The sequence below is a fragment of the Microsporum canis genome, genomic scaffold, assembly GCF_000151145.1.
Source record: "Microsporum canis CBS 113480 supercont1.2 genomic scaffold, whole genome shotgun sequence".
Classification (NCBI taxonomy): domain Eukaryota; kingdom Fungi; phylum Ascomycota; class Eurotiomycetes; order Onygenales; family Arthrodermataceae; genus Microsporum; species Microsporum canis.
This window is the reverse complement of record NW_003299168.1, coordinates 3547503-3564041: the sequence shown is the minus strand read 5'-3', so window position 1 is coordinate 3564041 and position 16539 is coordinate 3547503. Positions and strand designations below refer to the sequence as shown.

At 53.1% G+C, this 16539-nt stretch overlaps 8 protein-coding genes across 8 annotated transcripts; 2 read left to right on the top strand and 6 right to left on the bottom strand.

The window, feature by feature from the left end:
• Positions 1-438: 438 nt before the first annotated feature.
• Positions 439-1703, bottom strand: MCYG_02802 (conserved hypothetical protein; the record flags this gene model as incomplete). The annotated part of the gene is made up of 2 exons (XM_002849822.1): positions 439-1190; positions 1262-1703. 2 exons carry the CDS (start codon positions 1701-1703, stop codon positions 439-441), a joined length of 1194 nt encoding a protein of 397 aa, XP_002849868.1.
• Positions 1704-1931: 228 nt separating this feature from the next.
• Positions 1932-2438, bottom strand: MCYG_02801 (uncharacterized protein; the record flags this gene model as incomplete). The annotated part of the gene is made up of 1 exon (XM_002849821.1): positions 1932-2438. One exon carries the CDS (start codon positions 2436-2438, stop codon positions 1932-1934), a length of 507 nt encoding a protein of 168 aa, XP_002849867.1.
• Positions 2439-3652: 1214 nt separating this feature from the next.
• On the top strand, positions 3653-4504 carry MCYG_02800 (rRNA-processing protein FCF1; the record flags this gene model as incomplete). Its single annotated transcript, XM_002849820.1, has 5 exons — positions 3653-3688; positions 3739-3773; positions 3849-3911; positions 4000-4362; positions 4423-4504. 5 exons carry the CDS (start codon positions 3653-3655, stop codon positions 4502-4504), a joined length of 579 nt encoding a protein of 192 aa, XP_002849866.1.
• Positions 4505-5250: 746 nt separating this feature from the next.
• MCYG_02799 (conserved hypothetical protein) lies at positions 5251-9997 on the bottom strand (the record flags this gene model as incomplete). Its single annotated transcript, XM_002849819.1, has 3 exons — positions 5251-8209; positions 8267-8509; positions 8619-9997. 3 exons carry the CDS (start codon positions 9995-9997, stop codon positions 5251-5253), a joined length of 4581 nt encoding a protein of 1526 aa, XP_002849865.1.
• Positions 9998-10209: 212 nt separating this feature from the next.
• MCYG_02798 (protein kinase domain-containing protein) lies at positions 10210-11628 on the bottom strand (the record flags this gene model as incomplete). The annotated part of the gene is made up of 4 exons (XM_002849818.1): positions 10210-10403; positions 10457-11002; positions 11055-11404; positions 11507-11628. The coding sequence occupies 4 exons, from the start codon at positions 11626-11628 to the stop codon at positions 10210-10212; spliced, it is 1212 nt and encodes a 403-aa protein (XP_002849864.1).
• A 277-nt stretch (positions 11629-11905) lies between these two features.
• Positions 11906-12898, bottom strand: MCYG_02797 (myo-inositol-1-monophosphotase; the record flags this gene model as incomplete). Its single annotated transcript, XM_002849817.1, has 4 exons — positions 11906-12391; positions 12433-12583; positions 12648-12729; positions 12778-12898. The coding sequence occupies 4 exons, from the start codon at positions 12896-12898 to the stop codon at positions 11906-11908; spliced, it is 840 nt and encodes a 279-aa protein (XP_002849863.1).
• A 443-nt stretch (positions 12899-13341) lies between these two features.
• MCYG_02796 (HGH1) lies at positions 13342-14677 on the top strand (the record flags this gene model as incomplete). The annotated part of the gene is made up of 5 exons (XM_002849816.1): positions 13342-13362; positions 13422-13467; positions 13519-13622; positions 13685-13798; positions 13856-14677. 5 exons carry the CDS (start codon positions 13342-13344, stop codon positions 14675-14677), a joined length of 1107 nt encoding a protein of 368 aa, XP_002849862.1.
• Positions 14678-14800: 123 nt separating this feature from the next.
• Positions 14801-16516, bottom strand: MCYG_02795 (conserved hypothetical protein; the record flags this gene model as incomplete). Its single annotated transcript, XM_002849815.1, has 3 exons — positions 14801-15592; positions 15662-16049; positions 16101-16516. The coding sequence occupies 3 exons, from the start codon at positions 16514-16516 to the stop codon at positions 14801-14803; spliced, it is 1596 nt and encodes a 531-aa protein (XP_002849861.1).
• Positions 16517-16539: the final 23 nt, after the last annotated feature.

Here is a 16539-nt window from a genome sequence, read left to right as displayed (position 1 = left end):
GCTTCTGTATCTAGAGGGAAGCCTTACCTCCTCACAAGTTTCTCACCACCGGACCGAATTGTGTTTATTGTTTAGATGGCGTTTGCTCCAAGTCCTCTGCTTTCTGGTTGCCCCCTTTCACTGGCCTTTGGTTTCCCCCGTCTTTTTTTTCTTACTTGTCGTTGCTATGTTGTAATATCTGCTAAAGATAGCAGGATGGTATCTAATTTACTCTATACATGCTTCATCATATTCGTACACGTATATATCGTACGGCGGGCCCTGAAATAACCACGCTTCTCATCTCGTCTTGTGTGATTGTATACGTCATGATTGTTATGGAGAGGTTTTCCCCTTCTATTGTAATAAAATCATAGCACAACTTCTAAGAAGTAGTCTTTATCTGACACGAGAATGCATACATTTACGTATCTGTATGCGGCATCTGGGTAAACTGGCTTAAAAGCTGTCATCCCAAAAGAGGGCCTCGGCCTTCACGAACGGTGGCGGATCGCAGTAATGGCCATCTGTAGGCTGTGGAAACTCTTTCATATGCCACGTCCTCACAAACCTCCTTGCATCAGATGCAGACCTAAACATTATCCTCCAGTTGCTGACATCGTATTCTCCAAACCTGGGTTTTGCTTGGACCTTTTCGCCGAGAGGATTACTGCCGTCCTCCTTTCCATTCGTCAAGAACGTGACCTTATCCCAACCGTCGATAAGGTCCCATGGTACGGACCTGTTCTTCCCATCCCAGATAAGGAAGGTTATAAGAGATTTTCTGGTTAGAGTGAGGGACGAATCGCGGGATATGCACATTCGTACCGGATATCCAGGCAGAGGCAGCGAGGGCGATGGCGAAGTCTTGGGCGGTTGGCCATCTTTCGTGCTGATACCTGTTATTGTTTCATGCGTCCTGATGCAGGAATTTACCCAGCTGCCGAACGGGAAGAATTCGGCCGTGACCAGGGGAAACTGCCACGGTGATGTGAGTGTGTAATCTTGCAGGGCAAACCCCATAGACCCCGGGACGTGATAGTTGGAGGGAAGGTCGATGCTCGACGCTGGGAAGAAGGGGGTTTTGTCACGGAGTAACTCGCGCAGTTTGTGTACCTTGCGTTGGTACGCCGCCGCCGCCGCAGGACTCGAGAACAATAAAAGCCAGCCGTTTGTTCGCTCCAGTGTCTTGCGATTGCGAGCTGGAATTACTATTTGCGTATAAGGTCAATTTCATATTCACCTTCGATATATATAGAGTAGCATCTGTGACAATACCAACTTTGTTCAAGGCCTCCGTGGCTCTTCCACCCCTCAATATGTTTTCCCGGAGAAAGAATTCGTAAGAAGTCTCGCTCCGTTAGGGATACTGGAGCCCTATATAGAAGCAGAGCCGTCTTATGGGGCCGCTCACTCAGAGACGTGTCGGTGATTTGCAGTTGGCCCATATTGTCGACTTTGGCTCCAGTGCCCTGGTTAGCAGTACCTGGGACTGTCTCCAGGCCAAATTCTTTCAGCAGATTCTCTCGATCCAGCTTGGTCCGTTCTGGCAGACTCGGACGAGCTTCTCCCCGGCCTGGCTGCTGCGCCTTTGCCTCCAGGCTGCCTGGTTCATTGGCGCCATGGTATGGCCGTACAAGCGTGGACGTGGACAAGAGCGGGTATCTGACATTTCCCCTAAACAGAGGCGATCGCGGTAGCCATATCGGAGCCCTGCATCGCATTTCGAGGGCAGTGATTCACCGGTAGCTTCGTTGACAGCGCAAGAACTCGTTTTGGTTGCTTTCTTCGTCTTTTCTCGAGCTTTAAAACGTACATCTCACTGTTTAGTCATCTCGAACTTTAAATAGTATATACCGAATAATATTTATTTTCTATATAATAATCAAATAATACTACTATAGAATAATATACTAAATATTTTTAACAGGTTATTCTTAATATTTATATAATTATACCGATAATAAGTGCAGCCACAGCAAAGTTAGAGGCGACGCCAGCTGCCCGGCCGACAAATCCCGCAAAAGGTATATCAGGACTATAAGAACAAGTTCCGTTGTCTTTCTATCCTTCTCCTTTTTGACCTCCTCAATGGACTTAGACGATACTCCTATATTCATCTCGAGTAAGGTAGCGAATGTAAGGACAGATAAATCTTCCAAGTGGAGAATAGTTGGGTTTTCCACCTCGATCTTATTCTTATCCTCGATGCAGCGCGGAAATTCCTTATGCTGGATGTAGTCGTCTCCGCAGTAGTCGGGATGGCAGCCATCTGCCTTTGGAGGGCACGTACGGCAAAAAGAATCAAACACCTTGAAATCTTTCCACCGAATCCACGCCTTGTCGACACCAGCTTCTTCCTGAAGGGCGTTGTAAACCCCTTCCTCGTCACGCATCATGTACTCGATAATGCGGGTTCCCTGATGATTAAATTTATTATCTGCGGCAGTGAGGTCCATGTTGGTACAAAGGCCTTGATCCTTTGCTTGTGGACCACTTGCAGTCCATGTATTTGAGACCCTCGCCAGTCTTAAAAGCCATGAAGCTCTCCAGGCGTGCATCAATGGGGTACTCCACCCAATCGACATACCAGCCAAACTATCCAGTGTTAGTGGTTAGTCATAGTAGAGAAGTTGAGATGCATAAAACGTACTCTATCATTGTAATCATAGAAAGACGTTACCTTGCTATATATATCAATAGTAGTTAGTAGGTCTTAAGCCAAAATACTTAGAGCCCGACCGCAGCAGTTTACTGCCACTATACCAAATCTTTGCATCTAAACCATCGAGCATCGTAGCCCACGTAGAAGAGTCACATCGCAGATCCTCTGTTTTGGCGGTCCAGCCACCAGGTATATCCAGTCCGCGATTCCAGCTGGCCAAATCTATAGCCCAATCAGTGGTTCCTCCTCGGTCCAGGCTCTGGACCACTAGATGCGTTTCACTTTAATATCATCATCCATATATGATACCTAGTCGGTCATCCCTTGTCCCTATGTACTATCGACATATTCAAATTAGCATGTTGCAATGGGGGTACTGCCGGCAAAAACTGAAAAGTGTCCAAGGAAACCAGTCATTCCAAATCAAGGCTTCTACATACTAGAATGAAATCAGTAAGAATCAATAATGTAGGGTTTAGCAAACGAACCAAGTCCTTATCATAGAATTTGAGTCCGGCTCATCATACCACTTCTCGGCCTTGACATCCTCTTTAACCAACGCGAACGCATGTGTGTCTATCGTCGGCTATATCCTAACGCTAGTTAAGCCTAACAATGGGATCCAAACGCTTACTCCAATCCAGAATGGGGTGGTCACAAATTGCAAGAAGTTCTATTTTATTGAGCCGACCAGAACTGCCCAGTCAGCCAGGCTAAATATAATGTCTCGATTGCAGACCTCTTCAAGTAGAATCCTGCCATTACCGCGAATTGTAGTGGCTTGTGGAGCAAGCCCTACCTTTGCGTTGGAACACTTTGAGGTGTTCTATTACTATTGGGATTCGAACGCCTGGATGTGTAGCGTATTACATAATACAATCGCCTTATGTAAGCTTATCATCGAAATTTACTCCAAAAAAAAGTTATCAACTCGCTACTATTTTCGCATTACTGTTAGCATACACATACCACCTGGTGATTGCTGTGCAAGAGGAGTTTCTGAAGAAGATGGGGATCGCAAAGAAAACCCGCAAGTTCGGCCATGTTTGTCGCCCACATATGCTTCAATAAACCAGAAACTAACTGCTATCCAGGTCAAGAAAGTAATCTCACAAAAGGATAACCGATTGTAAGGCATCCTCCTGCATGGTATATTGCGCGCGTGAAAGAGAAAGATGTGCTGAAGCTTCGGGATGGGATGTAGGAAGCAGAACCAGGCAAAGGCTGAAGAAAAGAAAGCAAAATCGGACAATGTCGTCCGCGAAATGTACCGCCACTCTCACCCAAAATCGACTATCACTATTCATAATTTATACGGGGAAAGCTGCTAACTTCTTAATTTTGCGCCTGGCCAGACCTCAAGCTCCATCTGCTCTTTTCTTCCAGTTCAACACTTCTCTCGCGCCGCCGTATTCGATTTTGGTCGACACCAATTTCCTGTCCCACACAGTGCAACATAAACTAGATGTGATTCCAAGCATGATGGACTGTCTGTTTGCAAAGTGTATTCCTATTATCACGGACTGCGTTTTGGCGGAGTTGGAGAAGCTGGGGCCAAAATATCGCCTCGCCCTGCGGATAGCCAAAGATCCTCGATTCGAAAGGGTCAAATGTGATCACAGCGGCACATACGCTGATGACTGTATCGTGGACCGTGTTATAAAACATCGAATTTATATTGTCGCAACCAACGATCGTGACCTAAAGAGGCGGATTAGGTGGGGTTTTTTTATGCTTTCCCATTGTATGATTGCGTATGCTGACAGTTGAGGAAATAGGAAAATCCCAGGTGTACCAGTTATGAGTGTTGCGCGAGCTAAATATGTCATTGAACGGCTTCCTGATGCACCTGAAAAATGAAACTGAGTCTCTACATGGGATTCTCCTATCCACAGCTACGGAATCTCAGGCTTGCCGGAAATCACCAGTCTGGTCTGGATGCAATCGCTCGCTGCCCTGGAGGTAGACAATCCTTTGCGCCATATTGAGAACCACCTACCACAGAATACAAGGCGTTCATATCCCACGGCGGTCTATATCCGTAGCCATTTGCCCGACCTAAAAGCTTCGCGAGAGCCATTATCATTCCCATACCATCCCTGCGATCAGCAACTGCTTGAAAGATACTAGCTCATGTTATATACTTGGGTCACGTATATGCTCCGGATTCTCGACTTCGTTAACCGGGTGATGACACGATGAAGGAGAGCTAGCAGATCGGGGGCGGACAAAGATAGAAGATGGAATATTTATTAGTGCCAGTTCTATAGCTGGCGTCGATTAAATTCAGCTACACCACCCCGCGGTACATTCTTGGCTGCATCTCTCCCTTTTGTGCAAATAGCTATGGCTATGTAATACATGCAGCATCTAAATAACTGGCCTAACTATATATATATGTATGTGTGTGTGTGTGTGTGTGTGTGTGTGTGTATGCGACACCCTTATATACAACGGGAAGTAGAAAGAAAATTCATAATCGTTCTCCTATTCGATCCCATGTAGGCCGAGGTGTCCCCGTGATATCTATGATGCAAATGAAGAGGGCTATAAAAATATTAGGATTAAAACATAATTAGGCTAGGCCAGAAAGTTTGGATATCGGGTTATGGTATAGGTGAATGGGCTTCCGAGCCACCGGGCCCTGGAGTGTCTGGCTCCAAGTAATCTGAAGCTCGAATGCCATCGTGTTTCTTGAAGAGCTCAATATCATCGTCTGCAGACTCTTCATCGCGACCGTCGTCTTCGAGGTATGTCTCTGTCCACTGAGCAGAATCGGCCTGTGAATTCCTCGAGCTCACGCTCAGGCTACTCATTTTGCGTTCAAGAGTCTGCGTAGGCTCGCTCCACTCTAGCCTAGGGCTTCTTTGTGCCTGCGGGGAAGAGGAAGCATCTTGAAGAGATAGACGGGGCTTCTTGCCGCTAGGGCTTGCTGGTTCGCTGTCATGTATGGTATTTGGTGTAGCCTGGCGATGGGGTGAATCATGCTGGCCAATAACCTCCTCGCCTTCGTCGGTTGCTGGAACATTCATCGGTTTTGCTCGTTCCTCTCGTGATTCTAGGTTGTCTGATTCGAGAGCAGAGGCTGTATAGCCGAAATGGGCATCGACAAAATGCTTGACCACTGGCCAGCCATACGCGTTTGCAAACATGCGGCGGACTATTATATTGTTATGTGCGTCTGGCTCAAGGCGTACAAGGACCTTCCGCCATGTCAGATCGCGATGGTAAGCCCTTGCAATCTTCTCTTCCACTTTCATACCACTGCTGCCTTTCTGTAGCGTCTCCGTAGGCGTCTTGTTACCATCAGTGGCCCCTGCCTGCGAGCCGGGGTGCTCCGTCGAGGCGCTTCGGCTGACATTATTACTTGACGAGCGGAATATAGTCCGAGGCCTTGTTGGTGGAGGCGGAGGAATGTCATCTGGGTGGTAGACCCGGTCATGAAAGATGGTTCTGGGGCGTGAGGACGGGTCTATAAGGTACTCCAGCGGCGGGAGGGGCGGACTGAGCACATCACCAGCGGACTCGAGGATGGTTGTCCTTGGAGGCGTATACCAACCGTCCTCATCCTCGTATAGTGAGTTACTCCTGACAGGGCCCTTGGCCACTGGGGCAGAAGCCAGCTCCGGGTTACTTTTCGGCGTAGCTTCTTCTGTTGGAGTATCAACTCGGAGAGTCTGAGAGCGTTTGTATATCTTCTGGCTCTTGTTCTTCTTCTGTGGCCGAAAGAAGGAAAAAAAGCTATTGACGGGGCTGGAAGAAGCAGGAGAAACAGGTGAGCTGATCGGGCTCAACTTCTGAGGCGAAGCCACGGCAGGGTCACTCTCTGATTGCAGGTACTGACTGGCCAAGGGCAACTCAGGCGAGTTCGCTCCACTCCCAGAACCCGACTTTGGACGGGGAGGCTGGACGGCCGTCTTGCTGCTGCTACTCTCCTGAGTCTTGTCACCTCCCGAGCCAGGGGCGCGAGAGCCAGTACGCATTGCACTCGAGTTCAGCCCGGTCAGTTGCGCCCACCCCCATTCGGCCACCGTGCCGACGAGCCCATTCTCCCGTCTAGCCTTCTCCACTCGCTCGAGGCCTCTCCAGTCAAGGAAGAGTAGACAGGAGGTGCGCAGCGGGACGATACCATCGTTAACCACGTTCGAATATATGGTCCGGTTTCTGAACCGCTTCAAGACCTCATGCGCAGCGCCGCTAGGCAGGACTCGAAGTAGCGGCTTGGAGCCTGGGTCCTGGCCCTGAGACCGGCTGGTGTCGTTCCCCAGGCCTCCGATCATGGCTTCCCACCCACTTCGCATCCTCGAGGGGGCGTTCCAGGCTAGACCGAGATCCTGGCCGGTCCGACCGACCAGGCCAAAGTCGAGCGCGAACTTGACGTACATGGGGTTCTCATTGCTGAGGCCGAGAAAGGGGGAGGCGAAGGCGACAAAGTTGATGGGTTTGACGTAGTTGAAAAAGTCGGGGCAGTGTTTTTGTATGTAGGCAATAGCGTATGTCTGAACCAGGCCGCCGAGCGAGTGTCCGATGAAGCTGATGCTGGTAATTTTATAAGCATACTCCCTCTTCTTGCGCTGTTGGGGTGAATCTGCATGGCTGGCTGCTGCACTCTGGCGAGCCTGGGAGCGCTGGAGTTTGTTCTTGGATTTCAACGGCAGGTATGGTTGGTCCGGGTATGTCATGAGCTGGACGTATTTTGCCAGCCGCTTGCCCAAATACTGGATCCCTCGCTCTGTTCTCACGGCGTTTCCTGGGAAGCCTCTCACGATGACTTCTTCTTCTTCGTCGTCGTCGTCAGGAGCGTGACCTTCTTTTGCCTGTCTCTGCTGTTTCCGCTTCCTGGCCTCTTCTCGAGAGTGTTTTGCGGCAGCATCGATACTCTCTTTGAGGTAGAGCATATCTGCGCCGAGATTGCTGTGCAGCCCATGCGTGACCAGAACAAAGTGTATCTTCTTGCGCTTCTTCGGGAGTGATTCCGAGGAAACGTCCTCCGACCCGTCGGTAGCAGCCGTATTCTCGCAAGAAGGAAAGGGAGGCTGGTTCCAGAGGCTGGTAGTATCGTCCACCCGCAGCCTGATGGACTCTGAGTAGACACCTGGGGCTCTGGCAGGCTGCCCAGAGCGGCCCTTTGACTGTCTTGTGTGGTCACGGAGCTGGCCTGGCGGAGGGAGGTTGGCCAGGGCGGGAGCCCCCAACTCGACCGAGGCAGCATCACGGCCGACGAGGAGCTCGTACTGGACTGATGCCGTGGAGGAGAAAATGATCTCTGACGATATCTCTATTATCCAGGTCACGCGGGACGAGGGTTCGGGGACTTGTATGACGGCATCCCAGGCGCCGCCGGGCTTCAGGTTGGGCTCAAACTGCGGCAGACCGTCGACCTCATGCTGGTCAAACTTGCGGTTAGGGTCAAAGGCAGCTGGCCGGCAGGAGACATGCAGCGCATAGGGCCCATGGAGGTATGCGGCGCGCAGCGGAGTAGCAGCGGTGTTGCGCAGCTTAACATGGAGCTGTGAAGGCGTGGGCAGGATGCGGTCCGTCGACGGAGTATATGTCAATGTATACCTATTCACCAGTTAGTCAAGTTCCATTTATAGGATCCAGCGTCTGTCTGCCTCCAACCTGGCTACCTCGCCGACCTTGAGGCTGCCGGCCTGGTGGACGAGCAGCATCTCCGCTGCACGCCGGGTCTCTGCAGGAGGAACACTCCAGCCACGCAGAGTACGAAAGGTCGGATGGTCTTCGGGCGAGAGAGTGACTCCGTTGCTGGGCGTCTGAGAGAGCCGGTACGTCCGGGGAGTCACCAGCATCCCATCTCCTTCTTTACTGTCCTGGTTTATGTCTTGTCGTTCGTTCGTTCGTATTCTTCGGTTGATAAAAGAAAAAAGGTGAGGCTGTGTAAGCGTATTACACGTATCTATGACATTGAGGGCGAGTAAGATAACAAGACGCGTATTCTAGTTACATCACCAACCTGCAAAACTTGCGCTGCGAAAGTCGAATTTCGACTTCGTCCTCTTTATATTCGGCTTTGCCAGCTTCAACAGCTCCGTGTGGGAGTAAGATGATCCTCCCGTCGACGCAGACTCGCCGCCAGCGCTCGTCGTGCTCCTTCACCCGGATCCTGACGGCCTCGACGGCGGCGTAGGCGACCTCTGGCTGCGCAACATGCCGTCCACCCTGATACGCCAGCGCCATCAGCTCGCCCGCCCTCTCCGGCGCCAGCGGGCCAAAGTGTACGATACGCAGCTGTCCGTCGAGCGGCTGAGATGCTGGCGAGATCGTAAACCCCTTCTCGAGCTGCGAGGCCAGCGTCACCAGCACGTACATGTGTGATTCCCGGTCGACCTGTTCTTCTTCTCCATCACTCTGTCTGAGGAGCCTGAGGGAACCCTTATAACTGTGTGACTGGCTGCCGTCTGAGGGATGGAGAAGCTCCTGCGCGGCCATCTTGAACCTGTCAACCCCAAACCGCCTGTACTCGGTGGTGTCGCTGTCTGCCACCAGGGAGGCGTGCAGTCCCCAGCTCACCACCACCACCCCGTAGACCTCTGCGGCCTGGCCTTCTGTCGAGGCGACCGGCTCCCTCCCTCGTCCTTCGTCAGTCACGTACATCGAGCCAGGGGGTAGCCTGACACAGAAGGACGGCAGGTCCGCCGGCGAGCCTCGCACCAAGCGGGAGAGCCCCTGCGTAGAGTCAGCCAGCAGGCCCGTAGAATTCGCCAGCCCGTTGCCCGTCCCCATAGGCACAAGACATACGACCGGCCTGGTGAAGGCAGCACTCTCTGGCGCTTCGGAGAGCACTCCTATCAGGTCGACCAGGCCGCCGTCGCCGGACAGGAGGATGATGGTCTGCTCAACACCCGCCAGCGCTCCTGGCAGGAAGACCTCCCTCGCCAGCTCAGCGACCGTCTCTGCAGACTCGGTCTCATGGGCCGTGTAGCCTCCCTCCGGCTTCATATACGCCAGCAGCGGCTTCAGCGAGCCCTCGAAGAAGGCGGAGGCTGACCGGGTGCCAGACAGCGTCGACACGACGACGTGGACGCTCGCGTCCAGGTGTGATGGCCGGCTGCAGTAGAACTCCTCTGGCCCTGAGTGCGGCAGGCCAGACAGCTTCAGCGTCTCTAGACGAGCGTTCTTTGTATAGAGCAGAACGTCTTCATCTTCTGTATCCTCGTCAGCCTTGATGACCGCGACGATGCTGTCTGCCGGCACCCTCGAGCTCCCCTGCATCTCCAGTGTCTTCCATTCAAAGTGCTCCCTGGAGAAGCTGACCGTGGAGGGAGCTCCGTCTACCCTGCCTTGCACTGCCATTATACACATATCGTCCTTGTCGACGTTGATGTCGAACATTCCAACAAAATAACCATAAAACTGCAGCTGAACCCTAACTAACTCTAATGACTGACGAGTGCGTATTACACTACATAGTATGAACATTCCTGAAGGGTCTTATATGCCACGGGAGGCCAATCGAGTTGTCCGCCCTAAGTCCAGCCATTTGCATCCTGCCGGTATCAGAATAATCGGTGAGCCCGAGTAACTGGGCATTGTCTATATCTGGTTCACTCAGTTGGGTAATTGGTATGAAGCCAGGGATCCTCCAGCAGTTCGTGCGCCGTACTACGCTCTTCCGGCATCCATCTTAACATTCTCTTCACAAAGCTGATGAACCTCTGCTTTTCTTCGCCTGTGATGATGCTCAGAGTACCCTCGAAGGTGAACTCCGCACTTGGGCCTATGCCTAGAGTTTTGAGGCCTGCGTGTAGATGTTAGTAGTATATATCGGAGTACAGCTAGATCTATACTCACAATGCGTGTCTGTATTGTAGAATATCGACGTTCTCTGCCCTTTGTCAAGTAATTTCACTGGCGGCTGTCCCAGCAAGGCAGTGATATATGCGAGGTGCCTTTCGTCATCATAGTCACTACCGGGCGGATCGGCATCGCCAAAGAGCGGTTTTCTCTCTAACAAGTCCCATAGCTTCCCTTTGACGTTAGTAGTTGACTCAGATAAACCGCCATGCGAAAGTGAAAGCCTTACCAATACGCCCAGGCTCCAGATGTCGGCACTGTAGGTATACCCTGCATCAAGAATGACTTCTGGAGCACGGTAAACTTCCGCCTGTATACAACCTGTTCTTGGAATGCCTCCTCCCCGAACGGCCAAGTCGAAATCAGTGATTACGGTCCTTATGGTGGTTTTGATGTGTCTCCCATAATTATTTCGAGACAGGTATATTATACGTCCATCCTCGCAGCGTTTTTGCGGAAGAGGATGCTGGTATTCGTCAAGGGCATCCCGGGCTAGAATCGATTTATCCTCGAGCTTGATCAAGAGGTTGTCCGGCTTTAAATCTATATCAGCGGTAAGCGGGTACTGTATGATGGGGTGAAGTGCAAGACGCACCGGTATGAATGACATGGCACTCAGAGTGCAGATAATTTAAGCCATGCAAGATTGTTTGTAGCATAACTTTTAGAATCTCCGAAGGGATGACGCCCCCTTTCCATCTCCGTTGATAAAGCCAGAGCGGCTCTCGTAGGGGTTCGAATGCGATACACACATGTTTCCCATGCGCAGTCTCCAGGGTAAACGAGTCTAGAGGCCTTCTGACAAACTCGCGGCCATGATGGTGTGGATTGCATCTTGCAATATGCTGGAGGATAGCCAATTCGTTGTCAGAAGCAATGTCCTGCGAATGGTGCATGGAGACATTAATCTTGACGGCAACGTATTTTTCATCCAGCCAGCGCCATCTAAGGAAAACGATCAGCGGAGGCGCTGAGGCACGCGAGAAAAGAAAACTGACTGACCGGCAAAGGTCTCGAGCAAGCCAGACGGTCGAGCTGGAGCCGTACCCAAGCTTCGTGGAAAGCTGGTATCTTCCGTTGAGAATCTGCCCGATCTTCGCTGGATAAAAGCGTTCGGGCTGATAGTACGGCGTCTTCTCCTCTTCTACCGGTTTCGTGGAGTCCAGCATGGGAACAGCAGACGAAGACGGTGGCCATGGCCGACGTTGGAGTGTCCGCAGGTAGCGAAGCCTCGTAGACTGTATCATTGATGTCCTTTTCTTGATTCTCTATCTGGTGGGACTGAAGTTGACGGATGTAGTTACAGAAGCCCTTGGCGTGGTCAAGTATAGGATCTAATCATTGAACGAGGAAGAAGAAGGAGAAGAAGAAGGAGAAGAAGAAGGAGAAGAAGAAGGAGAAGAAGAAGGAGAAGAAGAAGAAAAAGAAGTATAAGATAGGGACTGATTAATAGTCGAGAGACCCCCCGACGTGCGACCAGAACTCCTGGACGAGCTCACGCTGGCCCTCACCGGCGGGCGAGCCCCTGACGGCCAGGTACCGCCTAGAGTCGAGCTTCGCCTGCCAGCCGCCGGGATTGCCGTCGACGATGATCCCGCCGGCCTCGAGCAAGATGACCCAGCCGGCGCAGACGTCCCACGCCCAGCAGCCGCCCTCCCAGTAGAGGTCGAGCACCCCGGACGCGACGGCACACAGGTTCAGTGCCGCCGAGCCCATGCTGCGCATCGAATGCACCATCGCACCGCCCAGCTCCCCTGCCTTGCCCAAGTTCTCAAAGGTGCGCACCTTGGTCTCCCAGTTGGGGCCGCTGCGGTCGGAGCCCCATTCCACGGCGACGAGCGCGCTGCTGAGCCCCGCAGCGGCTCGACGTCTTCCCCCTTGAGCGGCAGCCTCTTGGTCCGGTTCATGAACGCGCCCTGGCCCCGGATGGCGCTGTAGAGTGTGTTCGTGAACGGGTTGAAGACGACTCCCACGACGGGCTGCCGGTCGACTGCGAAGCCCAGCGAGATGCAGGCCGACGGGAAGCCGTGGACGAAGTTGACCGTGCCGTCGATGGGGTCGACCACAAAGGTCGGGGCGTCCGTCAGCGGCCTCGACGGATGGTACGTCTCCTCGCCCATGAACCTGTCCATTGCATCAGTATCATCAGGCTGACGGACAAATTGAATATCACATCGGGAGGACGCACTCGTAGTGAGGGTACTTTGTCCGCAGGGCCTCAGAGACGGCCGCCTCGACCGCGCGGTCCGTCTCAGTGACCAGGTCGGAGCCTACGCCTTGTCAGTACTGCTTCATCAACGACGGGCAGGCCAGCTTACTGTTCTTCTTCGAGCCGACGCCGTTGATGAGCGGGTGGGCGCTGGTGATCATCTCGCCCGCCTTGCCCGCCAGCTCGACGAGGAACTCATGGATCTCAGCCAGGTCGGGCGTCTCTGCCATTTTGCTCTCTCTGTCCCTCCGTCCGTCTATCGTCTGTCTGTCTCTCCGTCCGTCTATCGTCTGTCTGTCTCTCCGTCCGTCTATCGTCTGTCTGTCTCTCTGTCTGTCTCTATCGTCCGTCCGTCTCTCTCTGTCTGTTGTCGTAGAAGTGGAAGATAAAAGTCCTTTACCAACGTGTACGGAGTAGTCCTCGCATCTATGGTCATATCAGGAGACGCTTCACGGACAACAACTGGATCCCACTGGACGTAGCCCCTCGAGGCCTCCTTGACGGCTGCTACAGCGACAGGTCGAGAGTCATCGAATAAGACAGAAAGTGGATGACGCCGGCCAAGAGGGACTTTTTTCCCCACCAAGAGGGAGAAGAAGATTTTTCATGTCGATAGGAAGGACTTGATATCGACAGAGAAGAGACAGAGAAGAGACAGAGAGAGAGAGAGAGGATGCCTTCGGAGCTGGAGGAGGTGAGGTCGTTGTCTTCATGTTGAGGCGCATCTTCTTGTGCAGGCTGACGGTCTCGTAGCTGGTCGACTTCCTTCACCACGGAAACACCCAGATCCGCCAGATAGGTGCGTCTCCCTGTGTATCTCCCTGTGTGCATGCGATGCTGACGGTTATAGCGTGCGAGAACCTCGTTGGCTACTCCGCCTCCCAGCCTGCGCTGTTCAAGAGACACCAGCTGCTCCCCGTCAGAGACCTCAAGCTGCTCGTCAGGGACTACCCCGTACGCATCCCCCGCCTGGGACGCCCTGCTGAGCCGAGTTGGCTGACATGAGTCTCGTTTAGCCGATTGCCAAAGATGCCCTGACCATCCTCGTCAACCTGTCGGCGGATGAGGAGGTCCTCAAGGAGCTCGCAGAGGACGATGCCTTTCTAGAGACCCTCCTGAAGAAAGTCACAGTATGTAGGTGCTCTCTTTATGCATGCATGCATGTATGTATGTACTGACTGTAGTAGAATCTAAAGGAAAGGGCCGTCAGCGAGATCACCATGTTGCTCGCCAACCTGGCCAAGTCGGACAGCATCAGACGGATAGTCAGCCTGGAGAGAGCGGCGCCGGAAGGCGTGTCGACCTCCTCCAAGGCCATGGACCAGCTGATGGACTGCTTCATCAAGGGAGGAGACAGCGCCGCCGGTGACGACGCGGACCGGGCGTACGACTACCTATCCTACTTCTTCGCCGACATCTCCAAGTTCCAGGAAGGACGGGCTTACTTCGTCACCGAGCAGGCGTACGACTCCGTCATCCCCATCACCAAGCTGACCGTCTTCACCGAGCACCGCAGCCACATCCGTCGCAGGGGCGTCGCCTCGACCATCAAGAACGTCGCCTTCGAGGTCTCCTCGCACCCGTCCCTCATGTCGGAGTCGGAGGTCAACCTGCTGCCTTACATCCTCCTCCCGCTCGCCGGGCCAGAGGAGTTCGGCGACGAGGAGAGCTCCAGCATGCTCCCTGACCTCCAGCTTCTCCCGCCGGACAAGCAGCGCGACCCCGATCCGGACATCCTCACCGCCCACCTCGAGACCCTCCTCCTGCTCACCTCGACCAGGGAGGGGAGGGACACGCTGCGGCGGATACAGGTCTACCCCCTGGTGCGGGAGTGCCACCTGCACACCGCCAACGAGACCGTCCAGGAGGCCTGTGACCGGCTCGTCCAGGTCATCATGCGAGACGAGGAGGGCGAGGGAGACGCCGCCGAAGCAGCCATGAACAGGGCCAGGCTTGAGCTCAAAGACAGGCCCGACGACGAAGACGAGAAGGTGGTAGACGTGTTTTGATCTTATGTACATAAAAAAATAGATGCCAGCCGTAGCAGCATATAAGTTTATGCGTTAGCTATGTAACTAAATACTAGTTCGGTAAGTATTCATACTTGATATTTACTGTTTGAGTGGTTGTTTTCACCCTGAGCTAGTCTGTATATTTCGGCCTTGAATATATATAACGGGGCCAAAGTACTTCCTGCGCGCCACAAATATAAAGTGAATCCCCGAAATAACCAAAGTTGCCGTGAAAAGCACCGGGGCCCAGTTGAATGTCTTCGACGTTATCGAATAACCTATTGGCCAGAATGTCCAGAAGAACGCCCAAAGGGCATAACAGACGGCTGCCGCGTTGACGGGGATACCAAGCTTGCCCAGAGGGAATGCAGCAGGCGGCAGTGTCTCAGGGTGCGCAATACGACGCCACAAGATGCAGCCAATACTGAGGCAGTAACACTGAAGCAGTGCCACGGTTATGAGAGAGCCCATGGCATAGAAGGCGATGGGGCTGCCAATGTATATTAAGCTCAGGCAGCCGCTGATAACGCTGGTAACACCAATCGCGTTTAGGGGAATGCGGTGTTTCTTGTTGACCGTTGCTATCCAGTCCGAGAATGGGAGGCCCTGGTCCCGCGCGAACGCCCAGCTGTCCCGAGTGACGGCTGCAAGATACGTCATGTTGGAGCAGACTATAAGAAAGAGGATAAGTGTGAGGAGCACTGTGATCCATTCCTTCGACATGGACTGCCGGAGAACGTGGATAATCGGATACATGGTGGGATCCGCAAGCGCCTCCTCGAGGTTGGGGAGGTGGTAGGCGATCGTGATGAACGAAGTGAGGGCCAGGAAGGAGTTCACCAGCCAGATAGCAATCATCGCCTTTGGAACGGCTTTTGATGCATGCTTGACTTCCTCGGACATGTGAGCAGCCTGAAGCAAAGAGTAAGCCAATGTCGTAACTAGTTATGATCGGGAGCGCATTCTATAGGATTGACGCACCGTATCAACACCGATCTGGGTGAAGATGGCTGTTTGCTGTCCAACCAGCACTGCCAGGCCCGCGTTAGGCCAGCCTCCCACGAATGTAAACCCGGTCCAAACTTGAGAAGAGGACGCCCGGGGAGCGTTCACCCAGATGGGAATAATAAACCCAAGGTAGACCAGAAGATGTAGACCAAAAACCGCGTTTTGCCACATATGTAGGATTCTCGCGCCAAAAACGTTTCCGACAAAGGCAACCAGAACAGCCATCATGGCAAGGAGTGTTGTGTGCCATTGGGGAATGGCGTACTCGACGTCGTGCAGAGAGATCAGGATCTGGATGATCGTGGCAGCGAGGAAGACGCCCGAGGCATTTCCTGCCTGCCATGCAAGCGTCGAAGTCCACCTATCTTTCGAATTAGCATTCTACGCTGAGGCAGGGGGTTCGACATCCTACCCGGTGACATAGCTGAGGGCTCTTTGGAGGCCTTCCGGGGCGAACTCGCTGACCCAATGGTACTGGGCTCCGGCGATGGGTGCCATGCTCGCCATCTCCGCCATGCTGAGATAGATAGGGCAGAAGCCGGCGATGTTCCACAGCATGGGATAGATCAACATGGGCCTGCCGCCGTTGGTCAAGCCCCCCGTGAGATTGAACACGGTGAATTCCCACGACGCCGTGGCGACAGCGACGAACGAAGCCATCGACAGGAACCGGAACCGCCGCACGAGCTGTTGCTCCTTTCCCATCCGCTGCATGTCCGCGGCGTCCGCAGGAGACGACTCGAACCCATCATCGCGATTCCATGCAGTGCCTGCGTCGGTACACGCAACGTTGCATCCGGCTTTGTCCTCTAGGGAACGAAGGGCCATCTCGGCAGGATCAGAGCTCGCCA